Genomic DNA, 16,022 nt, shown 5'->3' with positions numbered 1-16,022 from the left:
ACAACTAGTGTAGCTGACAACGGATTGGAATGGAAGGCTTATTGGGAAGCCTAACAAATACAATACCATCATATTATTTGCTTTATTGTTTTACAATTATTACATTTCTTTGTTACTAAATATGACCTTTTTATTCAATAATCTTTTCCCGCTAAATCATTCTGTAACAGATTCTATTGCAAATTAAACACACATATATATACAGCTTCTTTAGCAAATTAATCACTATATATACAGCTTTTAAGAAATAATACACACAAATATATATATACACTGTTAGACCTTTTTTTTTAATAAAATTATGGTAAAATAACTGGCAGCAGTCTGTCCATTCTATTATCCGTAACTTTTACGGTAAAAAACATTTTTTTATTAAAATTTTTAAAACCATTTACAACAACATGGTTTCAAAACCGTAAATTTTACGGTAAAGAACATTTTTTTCCATTGAGGTTTTAAAACCGTTTACATCTAGCATGGTTTCAAAACCGCGAAAAAGAAATTTAACTGGACATTGGAGATAGTTTAGCACCTTTATGGTGCTGCCATCTATGCGTTAATGAGATTGACATATTTTAAGAACCCAGGGTCACAAAATGGGGAGTACAGGACACTGTCCTGTTTTGAAGGGAATGGAGGAAATATTGTAGTGTCAACGGTGGGATTCGAACCCCCGTTCTGCCAGTCATTAGATGGACAGATTAGCCCCTTCACTGTTATAATATGTACCCATCTGCATGGGTAACGTCATTGGTTTGGGCTTAGTTGATGTGATAAAAATCTGGTTGTTTATCTGCATGAGGTGAAAACAGTAAATAAACAGTTTTTCTCCCGGTAAACAGTTTGAATACCATCTTATTTATGGTGATTTGACTGTTTTGTTTGAATATGGTAGAATAACAATTAAATAAATTGTTATTTAAACCATTTTTTCCGAGAAATTTCTACCACTGTACAGCGTTTAGAGCAAATTAAACACAAACATATATGCAAACTTCCATAGCATATTTAAAACAAACATATATTTGTAACTTCTGTTGTATAGTTAAAAATATATATTATAGTTTTTAGTATATTTTGAAACAAATTTAAAACAAATTTTCTTACTTTCAAGTAAGACCCGTAGTATTTTGTCACATAAGGACTGTCACATTGAGACAAAACCATGATCTCTTGCCTAATGTCTTCTATTTCTTCCAAGACTTGTTCTAAATCAATGATCTTTATAGCCACAACTTGCTGCGTCTGTTTGTTTATACCCTTGAAAACTTCGCCAAAGCCACCTTGACCAATTTTTTCCTGCTTTGTGAAGATGAGCTCTGGATCAGCTTGCTAGAAAAAACAAAATACAGCTTACAATGTATATGATATGCACAGGGTATTCCATAAGGGATATTTCCGTATTGTGATCTGCCATGCCTCTACAATCGCCAAGGTGCCAAATAGATTTTAAACTTGTAAATTTCTTTTTTTTTTTTTTTAAAAAATAAAAAAAAAAAACTTTGGATGTTTGCCTGGGGGTGGCTACAAGTTATACCTTTTGAGTTGGTCCCCTTTTCTTTTTTTTAGTTTCTTGCTGGTCACTAACCGGAAATTTCCATGAGTTGGCGATAATTCTGTCACAGATAACGATACGGAAATCACCCCTACCTTAAGCCTCGCTCTTAATTTTTAGATTCTTTGTTGAAAACTGTTGTCTGATGTCAAAAACTATGCACACTGAGGGTACAAAAATTAATATTTATGCAACGAAAACGCAATAAGCATTCCAAAATCTAACAAATCATTATTGAGGCAAAATAAATTTTGCTTGTAGTGTGAAATTTGAGAAGGTTTCTAATAGTTCTCGTTCGATTCCAGTAATCAAACATATTTGTAAAACGGAGAATTATAGCACACAAAATATTAGCGAAATTCCATAAAATAGAAATTGGTACAATTGAAGTCTGTTTATAAATTTTAGATAAAAAGGAAAATGAAACATAGATCACAGATAACTAATCTTAAATCCGTGTTACCTTGCTAATATTTGGCAATATATGTAGCTAATATTTGCCTCATACACTAAGAAAGCAAAACTTCTTCATTTTTTAAATTTTCTTTAATTTAAATCGAACAAAGAAGCATATCTCATACGTTTCCTGCATTTAGATCAGATATAGAAATTATTATATAATATGAGTTATTATAAGTATACTTGTCCTGATATAGAATACCTTTGATTTTTACTATGTTAGTTTATTTTTTTTATTCGATATTTGGATTTAATAATAAAATCTAAAAAGTAGAGTAGGAAAATAATACAAATTTTAAAACGGGCATATTTTTATGAATATATAATGTCATTACGTAATTAGAGCCAGCAACAAATATTTTATCTGCGAATTTCTATAGCCTTTTTATAATGACAGAAAATAGTGCTGAAATGATTGCAATGCATGTTAGTCTATGCTGATGTCAATGATCAATAATATGAAAAAGATTGTTAGTTGCGAAAAAGTAAACTTTAAAAATTCGAAGCTCGCATTTTGCTATTTTTAGCTGGATACGAGCTTTTGGTTTTAATGTGGAACTATAAGATTTATATTGACAATTTAGATTATTTCTCTAAGAATTAATAAACAATTTTAAAAATTAAAAATAAATTTTTTAATAATAGCATTAAAATATTACATTTTCGAAATTTTTAGTCTCTCATTTAATTGCCCCTTTCATAGCACCGACAGGGGCTAAATACGGAAATGAAAATCATATGGAGCATTTTTAATGAAGTTTATTACTATGATTTATACATTCTTTTCTCAGTACAATTAAACCATAGAGTAAAATTCTGAAAAGGAGTGTAAATCTGAAATTAAATACCATTAGTGCCAAAAAATTTCCTAAAAAACTCCATATTAAAATAAAAAGAGAAACGAAAAAGATTTTGAAGTTAAAAGTCCCCAGTTGAGGTCGCAAACATTAGTTTTAGAACTTACAAGCGAATGTTCAGATTATCTTGGGTTAATGAACTCTAGATCAGTCTTTCTCAAAGTGGGCGATAACGCCCCCTTGGGGGCGTTTGAAACCTAGAGGGGGGCGTTAAGGGGCCCAGAAAAAATGGGGGGCGTTGATGAGGGTTAGGGGGGCGATGTATAATTTGTAATTTCATTTACTTTATATAGTATTTTAAATTTCACTAAAATTAAAACCCACCTACTACACAATAACGAATAATTAGTTTACATTTCTACCCTGTATGATGTTATAAAAACTTAAAATACTTAACATAGATTTAGTAGGATAGCCCGCACACCGTACGCAATCAAGTTGTAACAAGTTTCTGTGGATAGATAAAGGAACATGATCGATGATAGTTAAAAAATTAGAGCAATTTTACCTTAATTACATTGCACCAGAAATTATTTTAAACATTAGGAAAAAAACTACCATGCAGAGTTTTAAAATATTATACATACGTAAACTAACATAAATTGAAGTTTTCTTTACTTTCTTTCTTGTATTTAACATAAGGGCATTTTACAGCATTTTATAAGAAATTACTGATGCAAGAATCATCACTTTTATATAAAATGGAAATACGTATATAATTATTGTTCAAAAGTTTTTTTTTACAATTAGCCCATTACAGTCCAGTGTCTGCTGCTCTTACTCAAAAAGAATATCGGCAGACGTGAGTTCCCTAATTTTCCCAATTTATCAGTATCCTGCAACAACGACAACTTGCTCGTCTACTGCCAACATTTGGAAAATCTTCACAGTGAAAGATTCCAGGACATTTTGAAATTGGAAATACTAGACTGGGTGTTAGATCCTTTTTCAAATGTCAACATAGCAATATCACCCCAGTTGGAAGAAGAACTTATAGAACTGACAACGAACGAAGAAATAAAAATCAAATACAAAAATGGCTACCAACAATTTTGGCTACATAAGTCAATTCCGCAGTTGTACCCTTGATTGTGGTCTATCGTTGAACGGTTTTTTAAAGCATTCCCATCGTCATATTTGTGTGAACGTGGATTTAGCGCTGTGACAACGCTGCTTACTAAAAAGAGAAATCATTTGCAAGTTACCAAACGCGGCGACTTACGACTGTTTTTGAGTAAACTCGAACCTGATATGAACAAACTTATTAAATATCATCAAATTCATCCATCTCATTAGATTAGTATAAAAACGAAAACTCATTACATATTTATATTGTTTCTTTTAATTTGATTAAAATATATTATTAATATTATCCCCACAATTTGCTCTCACTGGTAAAAATTTCTAGTTTAGAATGTAAGTTTAAGCATCAGAACCGACTAATACATATAACTAAATTAATTAAAGTAATGAAATTGTGGTTTTTAAGTTTTAGGGGTGTATAAAAAATGGGGGGGTGCTGAAAAATAATTGATTTTCAAAGGGGGCGGTAAAAGAAATAAGTTTGATAATCACTGCTCTAGATAGTGAAAGATTATGGATACAGTTCTAAGATACACTCTTATTGTCCCTTTTCCTATCTTTTTTTCAAAAAAACATATTTTTAAATAACCTCTAAAATTTTTCAATAAATGTGAGCAACTAAGAAAAGAAGGGGAAGAAAAAGAGTTTGTCACAGAAATTGACCTTATCAAATACCATGGGGACCTAAGTCATGTATGATTCAAACTTAAAACTGCACACAATCACGACATACACTAAAATATTCCTGATCTGAATATTGTTCTTATTATTTTCTGTATTGTTTTTAAAAAAATAATTATTATAATTTTTTCTCTATTTGTGGTATTTAGTTTTCTTACTCTAGAATGTTCTCCATGAACCTTTTTATTATTCTTTTACATCTGCTATCACATTAGTTATTATCTGAACAAAATAAATAAACAGGAAAACGTATAAAATAAATTTTATAGGAATTGTAGATTAAAAATTACTTAAATCGTATGTATACGAAAAAAATATTTTTGCATAATTAACAAAATTATTCATTTACTAAACCTTATATGTAAATTTTACTTTATGTTTAAAAAATGCATTCTTCTAAGAAAATTAAATTGCACTACATTTAAAAAAAAAATTGATTTCAACATTTTTTTTAAATATATATTTTTTAATACTTTTATATTCCGTAACTTACATTTTCCGGGAAATATTATGAAACAACAAATACAACAGTGAAATAATAATTGAATAATACAATTGTGAAGCAGATCACTTGAATTCGAATTTAAGTAACAGTTCTGATTTCTAAACGAGTTACTGAATAAACTTTTAAATGTTCCGTGAGCAATAAGAATTACAAATAAATATCATTAAACAAGTTGTAGCCATCGAGAGCAATTAATTCCTACACTCTATTTTATGATTATGACTGACAAAGCCATTTATTTATCGCAACATATTAAATAAATGCAATTGCAATAATAAAAATAATTTATATTCATTGTAATGTTAAATTAACATAAAAATATTCATCCATGTTTTTTTCTTTCTCATATACATTTGACTGTGTATAAATATTAGGCTCAAATATCTTATTTTTAATTATATCTAGCGCGAAACATAAAAATAAATATTTCGTTATTTAGTTCATTTATTGATATATCGTTTAGAAGCGACAACAGAAAATTCAATTTTGTATGTATGATTGAAGTAGCTTAAATTTATTATCAGAGAGAATTATACAAAATAATGCCTGCCGTTTGCATTTGTAATTTGCATCGGAATTTAAATAAGATAATTTCTTCATTATTTAAAACTTTTTTGGTTAAGCTACGTCAAAAGTGGGTAATTATTGTATCTAAAAACGATAATTTAATAACATATTTTTTGATTTATTATTTTAAGTGACTTTTTGATTAATGAAGTTTCATAGGATTATTAATAAAAATTTAAAAAATGAATTATCGGTAGATACAAATCAATGCCAAAATGAAAGCGAAATGTAATTCCCCCCCCCCCTACTTATAAAATCTGTCTTCTATATGCATCATACAGAAAACTGTTTTTTTTTCCTTCCTAATTTGCTAGAATTAAATATAATCTTACCAAAGAATACTCCTTTTTTTTCGGAGGTTGAAACCACGTATTTCTACGTCTCCAAATATCGACATAATGCATCCTAATCCATTGCTTTTTCCATCTTGGCATCTTCATTGTAAATATCGATAAAAATAAACAACTGATAATAGACGGATGGTGTCGTGAGCCCCCTAATGACCACGAAGAATAAAGTTGAACAGGGTCGTGTGCCACCTGTTCACGGTCCAGCAATCATTAACTCAAGAGCCTTGGACCTGTTCCTTCAGTGAATGCTTAGAATAATAAAAAAATGAATGACAACACTCAGAAGTCCAAAATACTGTGACGAAACTCGCTAAGACTTTTTAAAAGTCTTCATTGAATTCCTGTGGTGGAAGGCGGATGTTAGTAGGAAAAACTGCCCACCCGTATTGCTTTCATAATAAATGATCGTCCTCAGAAATAGGCCATTATTCCATGAATGCAAAAATCACGGTTTTTATTACAACTTAGGAAGTGAGGTAACATAAGTTATCACTTTCTTAGGAACAAAACCTATTAAAAAAAATGTTCACTGGTTCTCACAACTGAGCGTATTTAACGCAAGAAAAGAAACATCATTAACATCTTAATATCATCATTAACATATGTAAAAGGTTACAAAATAACACTCAGCCTTAGTGATAGATGTTAATTTTCTTCACTGTACCATTATTTTACACTTTTAGTAACAGCGTATTTTTAAAATTATAGATACTTTTTACACTCTTTTATCTAATTATTTTATGCACGTTTGCTAGTTCTTTAAGCTGTTATTTCTCTGGAAGTATTGATTAGATTTTTTTTTTAAATTTAAAATTTATGCATACAAAATTTATTTCAGTATGATGCGAACTTTCATACCTTGTCATTTGAATGAAGTCATTAAGAAATGGTATTAATAAATTTATTTTTTAAAATGAGATTATTTTAGATAAATGAGCTTTATGATAGTAGGTAAACAATATTGTTTTTAGAGAATCGAGTAAATTTTTTCAGAGATATAGCGTGTAAAATAACGTTAAAAGGAATTCAAACTTTTGATTCTTTTTTTTAATTAAAACTTTTGGACAAACTAAACCAAGCTATTTTCCATATTATGGAAATTTTTTAAGAAGAAAAAAATTTTTTATTCAGAGAAAATTTTTGCTTTTGATGTATCAATTAAACAATCATAAGGGTTTAAATATTTCGTATATGTTTGACAAAAAAGCCGTTGATTACATTTGGAAAGTTAATTATATTTCAAATTTATCGAAGCTTGTACTGAAGGCATACGTTCCCAAACATTTATGCTCACCATAATTTATTAATAATATAAATCTCTCTTTATCTATATTCCTCAGGAATGAGTAATTGCGAATTTTTAAAACTAAAGAGGCAGCCAACACTAGAAGTTATCAGATTAGTCTATGCATAAATGTCCATGTATTTCATAAAGTGTTCTTCAATGCCGAAACAGAATGTAGCATTTTGCAACAGTATCTTAAATGGGATTAATTTAAAAAAGACAAAATAAATAAATCTAGCAAAAATTTATACTTTAATGGTTATTAAAAATATAGTAATTGAGCAAAGTGCGCAACATGAACATTTTAATGACTTTTGATCCAGTAATTGGAATTTCCCACACAAAGTTATGCCTACGATAATACTCATTATCTTTCAATAAATGAGTTTTAGAACTGTGTCCAAAATCCTTTGACAAAATAAATAGTTCTGGATGTAGACAAAATACACAAGAAAAGAAATCATACATTAAGAAGCCTAAACTTTTGAAATCTCTTCTGGCGCAACTATTGGAACCATATTTTCAAGATAGGGCTATTCCAATATTTTGACACTCAAGAATCCTTATTCGAAGTAAACAAAAAGTAGAAAGTTTATTGAAATAAAGTTTGAGATTGATTTTAACTTAAGGATCACTTCACACTTAAGGATTTTAACTTTAGGATCACTTCACACTTAAGGATCACCCTTGAACCATTAAGATTGCCTGAGTACATGGAAATCCAATCATTAGATCAAGAATAATTGTTGGATTTCAGGATACATACTGAGTAAAATTCTTTTTGATTCAGTTTTATTTATTTGTACTATCTTTTAACTGTACAGCATACAATTTTACTAAATTAAAAATACTTAGTTGATGCACAAACAGGGTCTTTTTGGCAAATTTAATGCTTCCTCCTCTGCTAACATGGCAATATTAATCGTGTGACAATATCTTGTTTGGTTAAAAAACTTTTTTGAAGAAAAAGAAATGTTAAAGGGGATTCATATTATTGATGATAATTTTCCTTGAGAAATGTCATCTTTGAGCAATTTAAAAGCTTCTTTATTGGATGATCAAATCTAAAACCAGAATTGTAAACCACCACATTGACTCCGTGAAGACAATATTTACTTTATAAAAAACTTTTCTTCGAAACTATTACCACATATTTACAGATCAAAGCTTTCAAAATTTTTTCTTTCACATACATCCAAAATTTGCATAAAATATATGAGGAATTACTTAAAACCATTAATCCTTCTTGAATAACAGTTTTCAAAATGAATTCACAACTGCTGTTCAACATTGTAAATAAAAACAAAGACCTTGTTGTCCAAAATTTTAAAATTTTCTTTCTTGCATAAAACAAATATTTTCAGCGCTAAAAGAAAGTGTTTTATTTAGACTTTATGATTATTTGCATATTATATTTTAAACAATTTCATAAAAAAGAACTTTTACATAACTTATTGCTATAATTATATACATAATATATTCTACAGTAACTGTTAGCAGTACATTAATATAATTTTCAGTACGGTTTAATGCAATTTTAAAAAAAAATTTATTTTATTAAGTTATTTAACTTTGGCACAAAAAAAAACTAGACTATGTTTTTTTAAATGTGTATGAGGAAAATTATATTATGCATAAGATGATAAGAAGATATATATATAATTTGCATCAATTTTTATTTACATTAAGACTGCTGAATTAAGAATATTTTATATTCATATGCAAATAGCAATTTATTAAGAATCCATGAGTAAAAACCTACACAACAGTCAGACTACTTCGTTTTTAATTTTAGAAATATAAGATTCTTTCTTACAGAGGAAATTCGAGCCATCATTCATTTTATTTAAATGCTAACTTTCCAACTACTTCCTTAATTATTTTTTTCTTCCGAAACTAGTCGATATACTTTTATAAATTAACAATTTGCACCTAATTTAATTAGTACCAAAAATTTTATTATATTTTGGATTTTTTTGTCCCTTTTTTAATAAGCAATTTTTTTTAAAAAAAGAAAATGTTTTAAAATAAATGAAATGTCAAAAATTGAAGCAAAATAAATTCAACAAAATAAATCAAAATACATTTTATTTAACAAAAAAGAAATAACAAAATTCTAAAACATTATCAAATATATATGCAAAATAAATAAAAAACTTTTACTCTCAAGTCGATGAATTTGTTCTGGAAATTACGAAACTTCGTTTTGATGAATTTAAATCAGATGTAAAGCTGAAACAAAAAAAAAATTTCTAAAATGAAATCAATCAAATTAAATAAGTATTCTCAGAACTGAAATGAGATAAAATTTTATCTAGTTCGACTCTCATTATCACCTTTATTAAAGAATTATAATAGTCTGCTTGAAAAAAAAAAAAGAAAAAGCAAGGTACCTTTCAAACTTATTCCCACAAATTTTAAAGGCAACTAAAGACAAGTCAGTTTTCTGATGTAATGTGTAATTAATAAAGCTATTAGATTAATCCATCATTTGAGATGAATCATAAAATTTGTTTTAACATTACGATTACTTTCAGAAACACAGTTTAACAATTACAAATTAACAATTAAAAAAAAGATGTAACTAGACATTAGAAACGTTATTCTTTACTTTGTTAAAAATGTCTTTCATTCAGAATATAACTTTTTTGAAAAGAAGTAATTATGTAAATTATAATAAAAAAATTATTATTATTTTCTTTGGGGGGGGGGGTGATAAAATATCAGTTTTGACAATAAATTTAAACTAATTGTAATAATACAATATAATTTAAATATTTAAAACATTGATTTAGTCACAAATTACTAAATTAAAAGGAAAAATATTTTGAAGAAGGCTTTGACCCAAAAAAGAATGTAGAGTCAATAAATTAGAAGAAAAATAAATTACAAACATTTCACATAGTGGGAAAACACCTTTATCATTCTTTACTACCTAAATACAAATTATTTACATTTTTTAATTTTTTTCAAATGCATTCTTAAAAAATATTTGTTTTCAAAAATATTTCTAAAAAATTCAAATTTTAAGGGTTTTGAATTGGTACCTCAATATTTTTGAATGAAAACCATGACCCAAAAACAAACCTCAAGTTAAATACAGTAAAAAAATTATGAACAAATAACTGAATAAAACAGCTTCTTTATTATTTTTTAATGTATTATATAATTATAAATTGCTTCAAACCAACTTACGAAATGAAATTGAATTAACTTTTTCAGCATTTCAACAAATGAAAACATTGATAGGAGAGCTGTCTTTCCCTTAAATTTCAACTAATATGAAGGAGCAACAAGCATCAATAAAAAAATTTCATTTAATAGTGAATATTACAATCCATATGTTAACTAACATATTTTTATAGTTATAGTCTGAAAAGCTATAAAACATTTTTTAATTTCAACAAAATTATTGCTTGAAAAGTCCTTTTTAAGTAGTATAAAATCAAAATAAGTAACATTAAACACAAATATAATTTAGGGTAACAAAAATATACAAATGTCTAAATTCCATGAGTTGTCTTCAAATTATAACCAACAGAGGGCGGTATTTAAAGTTAAATCTTTACAAGTTGTTAAAAAATTGTCAAAGATAATAAACATAAGAAATTCTGATACATTTATGTATAATGAACATATGTTATAATGAACATATCTCAATATACATGTAATAAAAAGTAATTTATAACCTGCCAATTTAAAAAATAAAAATAAATAAATCTACTTACCTTATTACTCCCATCTTTTTGGTTACTTTCAACTGCAGCATTAGAAGCAGATTTTCCTACTACTTTTTGTTCCATTCTTTTAGGCTACATACGTATAAAAACAAAATAATTAAATCCAGAAAACTGAAAACGCATACATAAAACTTTACAGATGTAACTTTGGATAATTCAATATCACTTTAAGAGGAAATGCAATTCTTTGTTTCATTAAAACAGATGTCAATTGTACATAATACATCAAAATATTTTACCACAAACAGGACATAAGTTAAATCCCTTGTACTGAATTTAGATTGAGTATAGCTAATATTTCAGTTTTTTTAATTATCATCTTTATTTGAACTTTAGTTCATTAGCTTTTCAAAGCTCTAAATTTTTGATCTCAGATTTTTAAAAATGAAGTTATAGCAGCTTTTTGTATCTGCATAAAAAATTAGTGTAAAAAATCATTATCGTGAGTGAATGAGAACTTGGGGGGGGGGGATGGACACTGGTAAGAGAGGAATAAATATCTAACTAACGAGATTTTGCATATGTAACGAATTTAAAATTTTATACAAGCGGAACTTTGAGAAAATTTTGTCGAAATATAAATTATTGATTCACGGACTTCCGCAAATTAGCGGTCTTGAAATTCGTGGAATTCTGCAAATTAGTGAAAGAATCACATGCCTGCTAATAACACATTCTGCATAATCTAATAATGAAAAGCTACCAGGAATGAAAATAAACAATACAGGATAAAAGACATTAGAATTATTTCAGTTTAATATGTCAATATATGTCTTTTAGTTTTTTGCATAATAGCTATATTTTGCTATTGATTAAACTATTATAATGGGTATTCAGTTAATAATAAGAACTGACGCAAAACTGCTAATTGCTCTCATAAGTGACACAAGTGGAATAAAGTCAATATAATATGAAAAATTTATTAAAAATCTTACTGACTAACTTTTTTTATAAACAAAATTTTAAAAAAATGTTTATTAATAAATAAAAAAAACTTAAAATTTGATATATGAAATCTCACAAACTGGATACAAAATTATTCATTATTTCATTAACTAGCGGACAAGATCTAATCCATTGGCAAAGTACTTGGTAGTAAACATGTTAAACCTAAAATGCTGCAGGCACTACTTAATACAAACAATATTACAAGTAAGCTTTTCCAAACTTACATTCCTTCAGATTAAAAGATCTAATATAAATATGTAAATTAAGAGAATAAAAATTACGTAAACATACTTCAATATGAGCTATCTAATTCATTAAAGGAGAAATTCATTTCCTTTAAGATACTTGAATAACATCACAAACAGATAATCTGGATAGAAAGAAAAAAATCAAATGCATTTTCTTCATAAATTACAAAATTATTATGCTAGTTAATGAAATATTTATAAAATAATAATATTGTAATTTTTCTCAATTCTCTAAAAAAAACTATGAAAATACTTAAGCAAAAATAAATAATTAAGAAGTTATTGGGCAATCTTGATTGACTATCCCACTTACAAACATTCAAGTTTTTTTTAAAAATATATATCTTAAATAATGTAGTTTCTAATGTTACCAGATTTAAAAAGTTGCAAAGTAAATAGGGGCATCATTTTTACAGTTTATCAACATATAAATACATTTTTAAGAAAGTTTAACAAGATTTTATATGAAATAGTATATTTAGAGCATAGATAGAGTGAATTAGAACATGGCTTACTTATTTACAGAAAAATTACTTAATTTTACTTATTAATTAAACTAAATTCATTACTTATTAATTTTACTAATTTCAATACTTATTTCATTTATTAATTTTATAGAATATTAATCTGTTTTGGATTGATTAAGATGTAATTTGTATTGTTTGAAAATGACATTAGTGTTATGACTAAACACACTAAGTATCTTATGGTTTTAAATATGTTAAAGAGATTCATTTATTAAAAAAAACAAATACACTAAAACCTTCATATGATCAAAATTCTTTATTTATGTCCTTCATAAGACATTTTTGGAACTTATCCAGTAAAGACAATCATAAAAACTTATTGCTGCTGCACCTATATACTAGTGTATTCTAAACACCTATTACCACTACACCTAATACCACAATTAAACAACAATGACACCAATAACTAATAAGTGCCATATTTTTTTTAAAAAGAAAATCTAGCTGAATGAGTTTTAAAAGACTTTTTTTTAAATTTTAAAATAAAATTTACATTAGATTTATGTCTGCACTTACATTTGTTTAAAAAAATTATAGGACTGCTCATTAAAGTTGAAACCTTTGGAGCATTGGAGAGCTTTGAAAAGCTGTAAAATAATATGTATAGCTTCAAATGAATAATACTTACTAAAACGTAAAAATTTGCATCACATTAGAAATTTTTAATAAGCAATCATATTATTCAACAGTGATCAATTTGACAATATATGAATCCTGTCAAGATTGAATAATTTGGATACTCTGTTATGGTTAATTTTCTAAATTAAAATCTTATTGATGCATATAAACTTTAGATAAATTATGAATATAAGAAATGTTCAAATATATACAGAATAATAATAATAAAGGTATAATAACAAAAAAAGAATATTTTAAATATAATAAACAGGTGACGAAAAAATTAAAAATTTCTAGTAAAAAAAAAGCAAAATTTATTCTTAAAGCATATCATAAAAGCGTATTTTAACCAAATGTAAACAAATTTACATCGAGATACAAATTATTTTATTTGACATTTCATTAAAAGTTACGACGTACATTAAATTTAGAAACATTATCATAAAAAGCACCTAAATAATAATAGTTTGGCATAAAAATAAAAATAGGAGTGATTTTATGTGATTCCTTTGGTAAAAAAAATAACTACTTACACTTTATTGAAATAGGTTTTTGACATAGGTTATGTTTATGTTTCGTTAATTTCCATCTCTTCTTTCAGGATTCTAAAAGATTAACCTTAAAGGTTTCCAGCTACCTATTTCTGTAAAATAAATATCTTGTTTTAATTTTTTGCCCAGATTAAAAAATAATAATTTAAGGACTATTCTTGTTGTAACAATTCAACGTCAACCTATCGTCTAACGCCTTATCCTTTTATTAAAGTGCATAGATAGTGCTTGGATTTAGCGATAATATACGTGTAAAAACAGTATAAGATTTACATTTTACACAGCTCGAGAATCTCTGATGATGATCCGTAGATATGCTGTCACAATTTCGATCCTCTTCAGAGATGATGGCTTCCCAGCATTGCTAACCCGACAACCGACGTGTGATGGTGAGCATTTTTCGGCAGGACACTTTAACCAGAACAGGTACCGCGCACCCTCGATCCCTTCTCATGCTGATCAACCCACCCGCTCACTAACCGCAGCCAATGATACTAGACTTCGGTGATCCAATGGGAAATGTGCCGTACGATCAGTCCACTGAGGGATACAAAATCGTTATAATAGTTAAGATATAAAGGATTTAAAAATATATATATATTGTTTCATTTCATGGAACTGAGTTCAGTCTCTGGAACAGCCAATATTGTTCCAATTTTAGATTTTGGTATCTAAACTTACAGAAAGAGGATGTATAACTGGTTTTTATGTTTATTTAATAAACATGAATTTTTTTTATTCTATACAATTTTAACAGTTTATTTACTCAATTATTTTAATATTATTTTTAAGTATTAATTAACTAGGAATTAATTATTGAGATATTACTAGTCATAAGATATTTGTTAATTTCATAAAATTAATTGATTCGCACACATTAAAAGAAAATTTTAAAAAAATTGAGGATAAATAAAAAGCACTGGTTAGTAGATATTTTTTGAGCGTTATCGCCTATTTTGGCTACTCACGTTTATTTATTAAACATCAAATTATTTCTTCATGAGACTTCCGTTAATTTTTACTCCATACTGTTTTAAATGTATAAGAGAAGGGAATGAGGTTTTAACTTTTAATTCACAATAGTGCAAGCATGGAATAGTAGTGTTTACCCATAAATTTATGTATTAACAAACTTTGATAACACTTAAATTTATAAATGAATCTTGTGAGAACTCACAATAATTTTAGAATTTAGGATGACATTGCCATCTTTAACAACAAGATTTTCCTCTGTGATTCAAAATTTGATAAACAATTTTTTTTAAATAATTTGAATTTCTGAAACTAGATTCAATCTTTTAAATTGATTTTTTTTTGTTGATAAATTCAGAACAATATTTACTTAATACCCAAGTGGAAAAAAATTTGCATTTTTGAATGAGCTAGCTTAGAATTTTTAGACTTAAAAATAAGAATGCTTGTTTGTAGTTCATTTACGTCGCACTAGAGCTGCACAATGGGCTATTGGCGACGGTCTGGGAAGCATCCCTGAGGATGATCCGAAGACATGCCATCCCAATTTTGATCCTCTGCTGAGGGGATGGCACCCCCGCTTCGGTAGCCCGACGACCTGCACGCGACGTCGAGCACTTTAGGGTAGAACAGTTTAACGAGGACCAATACCGCGCACCCTCAGTCCCTATGCAGACTGATCCAAAAATAAGAATGCAAATGAAGTCTTTCACATCACTCTTTGCATTGCTGAGGTTTTTAGGTACATTTTCTTTTAAAATACCTTCGAAATATAAAAATACTGCAAGATACACTCAACCCTATTTTTGTGCCGTGGATAGGGACAGCATAAAAGAAAACACACACACAAAAAAAAAAATTGCAAAAGTAGTTCACGATTAGCTAAAAAAAGAATAAGCTTTTCTAACAAAATTGAAAAAGTATTTTCATGTGGTGAATATGTACCGCATAAGAAAACCCTCCTGTAGAGTCATCAAGAGCTGTGGATCCTTCCCTTTTTGCTGTAAGTTTTAAAATCATAGTCTCCCTTTCTAAGGAAATTACCTTCCTCTTTGCTTTGAACCTTATTCATTTTT

At 27.6% G+C, this 16,022-nt stretch overlaps 1 protein-coding gene across 1 annotated transcript in view; it reads right to left on the bottom strand.

The window, feature by feature from the left end:
* Positions 1–6,242, bottom strand: part of LOC107441289 (serine/threonine-protein kinase 26) — a 28,505-nt gene extending 22,263 nt beyond the window's left edge. The window contains exons 1-2 of the mRNA XM_071182231.1: positions 6,040–6,242; positions 1,108–1,332 (exon numbers count right to left, since the gene is read on the bottom strand). Of these exons, the coding sequence (XP_071038332.1) occupies positions 1,108–1,332; positions 6,040–6,147 (333 nt within the window). The 5' untranslated portion in view covers positions 6,148–6,242. The remainder of the gene's footprint in view (positions 1–1,107; positions 1,333–6,039) is intronic.
* Between the last annotated feature and the right edge of the window lie 9,780 nt (positions 6,243–16,022).

This window comes from Parasteatoda tepidariorum, chromosome 6 (genome assembly GCF_043381705.1).
Source record: "Parasteatoda tepidariorum isolate YZ-2023 chromosome 6, CAS_Ptep_4.0, whole genome shotgun sequence".
In the NCBI taxonomy this organism is placed as follows: domain Eukaryota; kingdom Metazoa; phylum Arthropoda; class Arachnida; order Araneae; family Theridiidae; genus Parasteatoda; species Parasteatoda tepidariorum.
This window is presented reverse-complemented; position numbering and strand designations above follow the sequence as displayed.